Source organism: Periplaneta americana, chromosome 16 (assembly GCF_040183065.1).
Source record: "Periplaneta americana isolate PAMFEO1 chromosome 16, P.americana_PAMFEO1_priV1, whole genome shotgun sequence".
NCBI lineage: Eukaryota > Metazoa > Arthropoda > Insecta > Blattodea > Blattidae > Periplaneta > Periplaneta americana.
The window spans coordinates 45,182,525-45,191,877 of NC_091132.1; the positions used below are offsets into that span (position 1 = coordinate 45,182,525).

General features: G+C 33.8%; 1 protein-coding gene across 1 annotated transcript; it reads left to right on the forward strand.

Moving 5' to 3' along the window:
- Positions 1–4,928: 4,928 nt before the first annotated feature.
- LOC138716200 (arylalkylamine N-acetyltransferase-like 2) lies at positions 4,929–9,087 on the forward strand. Its single transcript, XM_069849036.1, has 2 exons — positions 4,929–5,007; positions 8,017–9,087. Exon 2 carries the CDS (start codon positions 8,065–8,067, stop codon positions 8,761–8,763), a length of 699 nt encoding a protein of 232 aa, XP_069705137.1. The 5' UTR covers positions 4,929–5,007; positions 8,017–8,064; the 3' UTR covers positions 8,764–9,087.
- Positions 9,088–9,353: the final 266 nt, after the last annotated feature.

Genomic DNA, 9,353 nt, shown 5'->3' on the forward strand with positions numbered 1-9,353 from the left:
AATAAGAAATAGTTCCCTACCACTTTAATTTTTAAAGTAGTAATCGGTAGGCCTACACTTACATACAGGAAATCAAATTTCCCTGGCTGTCCTTAAACGCAATTGTGTTTGTAATTTTTAGGCCTACTTTTCTCGTTATCTCCTCTGTCCTCCTCACAAACGCACACGCGATCTGTTCAGGCTAAGAAACTCGCGTATCTACTTTTCTACAGGCAATAAACTTTACAGCGTTGTCAGATTATATTACATTATAAAATTCCTTTGCAGAACGAAAAGTCACATTTGTTCCGATCAATTTTGTGCACATTTTAAGAACAAAACTGAAATTCTATCAATAATTTATTATCATAATACACTGCTCTCTTAAATTGACTGAGCATCTTGGGAATTAATTAAATTGCTATCCCAAAGTGCGCTATGAAATTTTTCATATAAAATTTTTTTCTCAAAAAGCAAAAACGAGCAAAATTGTATTAAACCTTTTTTTTAATATCTCAAATAATAATTCCATGAAATTAAAAGCAGCTTATCGCACAATTTTATCGCGTCCCTAGAATTTGTTTAATTTTATCGCTTCCCTAGAATTTGTTTATTTTTATCACTACCTTAGCATTTGTTTCTTTGTTTGCCAACATTTCAAACTGCACTGGTCTGGACGTCAAAAAAAAAAAAAAACAGAAAATTACAAACCACTCCATTCGATGCACAGCAGTTTCAAAATATGACTCGCATTGGCACTGAAGTACAAGAATTAATAAAGATCACTATTCATAGCTATGCATCTTCCCTGAAACCCTATTTAAAAATAAATGAAGAGCTCCATTAGGAAATTTTGAATAGGGTAAAGTTGCCTATATCGCATCATTTTAGCATGTATACTTTTTATTGAACAATACAGCTTTTATTTTCTGCATTGCTTTACATTTACCTTTCATGTAAAAAAGAATCCTTGAATTTCATTTAATATCTTTTAGTTAGAATGACATTTCCGAAACACTTATCAGTGGTGCCATTTAGGCAACTAGTTTCCTAAATAGCACCTACGGTTTCTTAAATCGCACCTCTTTATCTGCAGGGAGCAGGATGAAGGAAAGCTTTTAATATTGAACATATTGAACAGTATTTAATATGAATAATGTAATAAATACAAATTACAAGTTTATTGAAATTAATGTAAGAGAGTAACGCATCTTCAAATGAAACTGAAAAATAGAGCATAAATTACCTAACATATAAACTTCCTGAATGCGTTTTTTATTTACCATGTGCTTCACCAGGCAGTTCAGACTGTAAATTGCGTCACCTTTCCTCCACGATTATCTCGAAGCCACCTAAGAACTGCTTCATGATATAGCTGTCTGAAATGGTTTGAACATAGAAACATCTAAAGGCTTGGCCTATGAGTATTATAACGAGAAAGCTGAAACAGGAGCACACCATTTTCCCGAGATAATCTAGCTTCTAAATTTTTGGAATGGGTCGTATAGGTGGACATACAGAAGCAGAATATTTTTCTATGGCAGGTTTGAGTGGCAAATAAAATGTTTGACTATTCGACAAATAATTCACTGTTGATGTAACCTGACTCAGAGCAAACAACTAACGATTCTGGAGGAGCACCAGCTTTACCTGAAAGACTAGATTTGCATAATATATACGTCACTGTGTACGTTAACAGAAAACCACAATTCCAAGTCACACAGAGTTTGTGTGCACTCGATGTGGGTCTCTGACGTTTCGTCAGCCCACTCGAGTTGTGTGGATATAAAGGGAAAAGTTGAGACGGTGTTTGGTGGAGTTCCCGGGTAGCTCAGTTGGCAGAGCGCTGGTACGTTCAACCAGAGGTCCCGGGATCGATACCCGGCCCCGGAACAATTTTTCCCTTGAAATTATTCAGGTTTAGAAATGTTTTATAATATTTTTCGATATGAAGAGAAAACATTCACCTCTTCACACAAATCTTAAAATAAATTGACATAATCAACTAAATTAACATATCTGATGACAAGCATTAATGAGCAATTAATTTTACAAGATTTATTATTGTTTCTTGTAACACGTAACAACTCAATAGTTTTTTTTTTCTATTTTTAAAGATCGCTGTTATCTTCTTCGCTGTCTTTGCTGTATCTCTGGCTGAAATTCATCATGAGGAACACCACGTAAGTAGTACTATATTATGATGTGTTAAAGATACCTAAATATTTCGTTACTAAAGAATAATTATGTTACTTAGAGCAGCTTGGTTATTAATCTATTTGCATTAATTTTAATAGGTACACCCGAAATACGACTTCAAGTACGTAGTGAAGGATCCACACACTCACGACAACAAGGAACAGGCTGAGAAGAGAGACGGCCATAAAGTTGAAGGTCACTATAAATTGGTGGAATCTGACGGAACTACCCGCACTATACAGTACAACGCTGACAAACACACCGGATTCCACGCTCACGTGCAGAGAACCGGTCACGCCATTCACCCCATCCACGACGCGAAAAAGGTGGAAGTCCACAACCACAAATCTGAAGAAGGCAGCTCTCACCACAAAGCATCTAGCTAAGCAACTCACATCTTCACTAAACGTTAAAATAGTGTTATTTTTGTTTCCGAATGTTGTGTAGATCCTTATGAATGTATTGCTGAAGTGATTTATCCTGGATATTATGCACTGAAAATCTCGGTATAAGAAAATTACATTTTCATATTTATTTATTTATCTATTTTTTTTATTATTTTTACTGTACTTGGTGTTTGTACTAATGGGAATTATCCACTGTTATTTGTTATTGATTTTATCTTAAATAAAGTACCTATGTTTACATTTTATGTTGTCGCTTAATTATTTGAATCTTAATATGACATTATAACTACCTAATTAAATTTCAGAATATACTGGCATTACTTTTAACAAATAATCAAAGGCAAATTTAATTTTTATTTCTGCATTTTATTAAAATTATTTTTATAATTTTTAATTGGGAAGAGATATTTTAAAACGACAAAAAATGAATTAAAGTAATTGTAGGCATTATATCTCACCATACATTTTTTGGGCTCAACCAAGTTTGGATGACTGCATCATTTCAGTAAATCCTATCGATCCGGTTCGCGTCTATCTCACTGGTGCCCTAAGAGAGGAGTTCAGAATGGCTTATTGAAAATTCTTTTATTTTCTTCATGTCTTACGTTGTGAATTACTCTTTGAGGAGAACATTCGTGAATATTCCTTCCTTTAAAACTAATATTTTATGCATATCATCGAAGCACTCGAAAACTCTCATTAATATTAATTGAAATGTTCCTCGTAACAAAACATTTAAATATTTACGCTAATTTCTTAGGTATAATTTAATCCCACTAATCCACTTTCCGAAAGTATTTATTTACTCACTTCCTTATTATCTTCATGGCTTCATTTCACTCGTACGTAGTAACTAATTACACCGATCGGTATCAATTTCTCCTTATTAATATTAAGTATTATTATGTATACGCTCGGCATTGCCAAATTCGAATATGAAAGAAAAATTCTTTAGAAGGAAGAAGAAGAGAGAGAGAGAGAGATCTTTATAATTACCGGTATACTGAAAGTGCAATTTAGTATGATACAATTGATACATTTCTTCATAGTTTACCTTTTGAGCAAAAATATTAATGAATATACATACACTGCTATTTATGAAACTTTAGTCGAACACCATACTTGAACCTTAAATTTGAATCTAAGGGAAAAGAATGTGATAATCTCAATTTATAGGAAGAGATAGTCACACATAAGGAACTATTTTTCCAGTTTATTGCAATTCTTTTTATCAGCTCATTGAGGAAATTCAAGTTGACTCTATTGCTGAAGAGTGGATACACTTCATAGACTCGTCTAAAGTTGGTCTCAAGGTAGCTTTATAGCGTAGTGGAATCCAACACTCTTCAGTCTCCCTTGCTTGTGTAATCCACATGATTGAAACGTATGATAATATTAACAATTTCTTTTAAAATAATTTACTAGGAACCTCAGTGGAACTTATATACTGACCTGAATGTTGTGGCAATGGTACCGGGCTACAGGAAGGTTACGTAAAATATTGTTTCCTCTGTGAATAGGATAGCGTGCGATAGACAAACATTATCATATAAAGAACGGCCATTGGCCATTCTAATGATAAACAGTTCAGAGAGAGCAGAATATGACACATTAACCTTCAATCGTTTGTACAACAGTCTTCTTCTCTCCACTGCTTACAAAAATAACTAAGTTATTTATGAAGATAATAAAAAATGAAAGCGAAGGATTTGCCTAAGAAAAAATTTCTATGCAGGTATTAAGCCAAGATAAAAGAAGGAAAATTCATTGAGCCATAGATAAACCAAATTCTTTGAAGAAATAATGGCAACCTGTTCATCCTTGTAATTGCGTGAAACATTCTGTGTTCTCGAATGGTTGTTATTGTAATATTTACATTTGTAACAAAATATGTAGGCCTATTATTTATTAGGATTTTGAAAATTATTTAGTGTAAAATACATTTAATGCAATTTAAGTTTTGTATTATTAATAATTAATAATTATTCTTATTTTACATCTTTATAAAATATATAGACCTACCATATGTTTGTAAAAGTATTAGAATAGAATTACTGTGTCTAATCTGAATGATCCTTCGCTCAGAAAGTGACGTCCGAATATTGTGTCGTGACTCATTTATAAGTACGGAATGGTAAAGTACTACTATAGAAAAGTATTTCGTGTAACGGAACCTCTAGTATTTTTACTGCTTACTAAGGATTTATTTGTAATGTACTACCCCCTCTCTTTGTCGTCTATCTTTGTCGTCAACACAGTTTGTATGAAGGAAGGTCAGATAACCCTATCTGTCATATTATGCAAATTTTGTAGTCTTAAATATTATAGAGTTACCACGAATGCCTCATTGTGAGGTGGTTATTCAAGGTGTCTGTATAAACCTGTTAACACTTCATTCTGACTAAAAATATTATTTGTGTAGGTAAGTGTATCCAAATACTGGTTCTAAAATATCATCATCATCATCATCATCGACTAGGCCAACAATTATCTCTATAGCATTTAAGTATTTTTCTTAGTTTCTCTTCTCTGATTTATTTATATTGTCAAAAGTATGGTAATCTAGAATAATTGCGCACCCTGTTTTATGTAATCTTCTTTATTCTGCTGTTTCGTAATCCATTTCTCACTTCCATTGCACCGATATAACTTATGTAAAATTAACAAAATTTTCTCTTTATTGACTGAAGTAGTTCTTTTGTACTTTTTGATCATAATGTCTGAAATTTGAACTAGCAGTACTTAAAATTATTATTCTGAATATCGGTATTTATTAATCACGATATTTTTTGCCTTAATAATCGGTATTAAAATCTAGTTGAAACGGAGCTTCCGGGCTAAGATGCCGTGGTCTACTGGTGCAGATGTTCCCAGACGTTTCGTCTGAAACGGACCTAGGATATATCCACTAAAGATGTCTGCCGCAGTAGTAGACGAAACGTCTGGGAACATCTGCACCAATAGACGACGGCATCTTAGCCCGGAAGCTCCTTTTCAACTATACACCGGCCGTGAAAGCCTGCATACTAAGGTATTAAAATCTCTTCCCAATGAAAGACCATTACTTTTAAAGTGATATTCCTTGTCTTATCCAGATTTATTTAGTTTAATTAAAAATTTCCTTTTGTAAATTATATTCTTTCCTTGTGATTATAACATGGCTTTAGCATATGAAAGTGTCGTGAGCCTTTTTTATTAAAATAATGTATATGATTTGGTAGATAATATTTTTATAGAACTTGGTATTCCAAACAAACTAGTTCGATTAATTAAAATGTGTCTCAGTGAAACGTACAGCAGAGTCCAGTTTCTGTCGGATGCTTTCCCAATTCACTGTGGGCTAAAGCAAGGATATGCACTATCATCTTTACTTTTTAACTTTCCTCTAGAATATGCCATTAGGAAAGTTCAAGATAACAGAGAGGGTTTGGAATTGAACGGGTTAAATCAGCTGCTTGTCTATGCGGATGACGTGAATATGTTAGAAGAAAATCCACAAACGATTAGGGAAAACACGGAAATTTTACTCAAAGCAAATGGAGAGATATATTTGGAAGTAAATCCCGAAAAGAAAAAAAAAGTATATGATTATGTCTCATGACCAGAATATTGCACGAAATGGAAATATAAAAATTGAAAATTTATCCTTTGAAGAGGTAGAAAAATTGAGATATCTTGGAGTAACAGTAACAAACATAAATGACACTCGGGAGGAAATTAAATGCAGAATAAATGTGGAAAATGCCTGTTATTATTCGATTGAGAAGCTTTTGTTATCTAGTCTGCTGTCAAAAATTCTGAATGTTAGAATTTATAAAACAGTTATATTGCCGGTTGTTCTTTATGGTTGTGAAACTTGGACTCCCACTTTGAAAGAGGATCAGAGCTTAAGGGTGTTTGAGAATAAAGTTCAAAGGAAAATATTCAAGGCTAAGAGAGATGAAGTTACAAGAGAATGGAGAAAGTTACACAACGCAGAACTGCACGCATTGTATTCTTCACCTGACATAATTAGGAACATTAAATCTAGACGTTTGAGATGAGCAGGGCATGTAGCACGTATGGGCGAATCCAGAAATTCATATAGAATGTTAGTTGAGAGGCCGGAGGGAAAAAGGCCTTTGGGGAAGCCGATACGTAGATAGGAGAATTATATTAAAATGGATTTGAGGGAGATGGGATATGATGATAGAGACTGGATTAATCTTGCACGGGATAGGGACCAATCGTGAGGGCGGCAATGAACCTCCGAGTTCCTTAAAAGCCGTATGTAAGTAAGTGAGTAAGTAAGTAAGACACTATCAAATGCCTTCGCTGTCAATTAAGCTTATATTGATTTTATATTTTATCTTTAAATAAATATTATTGGTAGATGTAAAAATTCTGTAAACACTAATATTTTCCGCAAGCATTTATCTTTACAGCCAAGCACTGCATAAAAATTTTCATTCTAATTATCATTTCTTGTTCATCTATATTGCATCTTGTATCACAAAAGTGTTTTTCCACCAAGAATATTGTCAACCTGTTTTATAGCCTGGATCTAAGAAAGAGGAAAATACCATCAAATATAATTGACTCATTAATAGGAAAGTGATTTTATGGTTAGTATTTTACTCTTATTTCGGTGATTAAAAGGGTTTAATTTCGACGAATATTTGGTAAGAAAGCAAGCAATTTCACGCATATTTCGAAACTCAAAGAAAATTAAAAAAAAAAACAATAAAATAACGGGTTTAAACTTATTATTGAAGTAATTCCTTCGAAACCAACAGAAAATTGTTTGCATGATTAGTTAAATTCATAATTGAATTTCATTCGATTGTGAGGGAGTGACGGCACTGCCCTCTTCATCTCAAGAAGGCAGTTGTTGCAGGAAAGATAAATAACCGTTGTTACAGTGACTGTAACAACTATCTGCCATTAAAAATTCAGTGAAGTGAATTTTTAATGGCAGATAGTTACTCTGCCTGCCATTAAAAATTCACTTCACTAAATCCCCAAGGTAAAAAAAAAAAAAAAAAAAGTAACCGTTGTCTGCTTGGGGTGCTCCCTGGAAGTAGTACCTGAAACTTTACGTATATCGTTACCAGATATCACATGCATGTAATACCTAACGATGAGATATGTAGAAATCTTCGTGTATATTTTATATCGAAGCAAATTTTCATCCTCTTTGTTGAAAATATCGTGATTATTAAGTAATTTCGTGGATTTCTATCAATTTCGCTAAAATTCGCGGATATATTTCGTTTAATTTTGGACTTTCATTCAAGGATTTGCATTTCTCATGCATAGAATTAAATTTTAACACATTTCACATATATCGTTAATATTTTACCAAAAATCACACTCCTGGTCATAAAAAATGTCTTAGTATTATGGTAACAATTGAAGTTGCAGCTAACACTTTATTTATCTCAATATTCAGGTCTGCCACATTGAATCCTGGAATCAGAAATTGTCCGCTGCTAACATTATGACCACATCATATCAACCTTCACCTGAAATCCGATCTGCAATAATTAAAATGAGTGATGAATACGACATTGTAACTGCTACAGAAGATGACAAGGAAAGAATCGCAGAGTTTTTAAGAAAATATTTCTTTACTGAATCGCCTGTCAGAGTGGCGAGTGGGGCCTCTCCCAACCAAAGAACAGACGAGATCGTCGGCCTCAAATATCTCTCTCAGGGTGCGTCCCTACTCGCCGTGTCTAAGGACGATGGCCGCATCTTAGGAGTAGCTATTAACTATCACACTACTCCCAAAGACAACGACTCTGAACAATCGTTCACCAAAAGTCTGTCCAACAATCCACACGCCAAGTTTGCGCGTTTCGTGGAGAATAATGCGAATATCTGGGATGTAACGGGTGCTGACAGAGGGCTCTACAACTACGCAGTGTCAGTGGATCCCGCCGTCAGGATCAGAGGTATCGCAAAGGCTCTGGCGGTACGAGGTAGGGAGGTGGCGCGATCCATGGGCTACCCGATGATTTGGGTAAGGTGCACAAATCTCTACAGCATTCGCATCTGCCGTGACATGGGCATGGATGCTGTCTACAGGATACCATACTCGGAGTACAAGGACGAGGAGGGCAAACCTATCTTCAATGTGGCTCACCCACACACGGAATGTGTCGTGTTCGCGCAGAAGTTAAAGTCCAAGCTGTGAAGTGACATCTGGATCACCGTACCTCATATAAGCAACATACACTGACCAAGGCGCCCCCATCTTTGATGCCGATTGAAAAACATGCAGCCATGTTTTCTAACTTCGGATGTGTAATATCTATCGTCTGCTAACATATTTAGCTAATAAGCAAAGTGAGCACAATTCAAAAGTACAAGACAAAAAATTGTTTCTAGCCACTAACGTAAGAGCAGGGTTGCCAGGTTTTAGATTTACGAAGGGGGGACATAATTTTTTTCAGCACGCCTATTACTGGTTGAATAGAAGAGAAGGCTTTATTGCCTTAACTTTTCCAGTATAAATAAATAAATAAATGAATGAATTAATTAATTAATAAACAAATAAATAAAAAGTAATAAAAGAAAATTTAAAAATAGAAATAAAATAAAAAATAGAAAGAGAAAAATAAAAAATAAAAATAATAAATAATAAATAAAAAAATTTAAAAATTAATAATAATGAAAAAAAAGATAAAAAATTAAAAATGAACAAATTAATAGATTAAGAATAAAAATTTAATAAATAAAAAAAAAATTTAAAAAAATAAATAAATAATGTATTACGTTCAGTGT

Excerpts from the sequence above, each read along its gene's own strand:
- LOC138716200 (XM_069849036.1), top strand. The coding sequence starts at position 8,065 with ATGACCACATCATATCAACCTTCACCTGAAATCCGATCTGCAATAATT.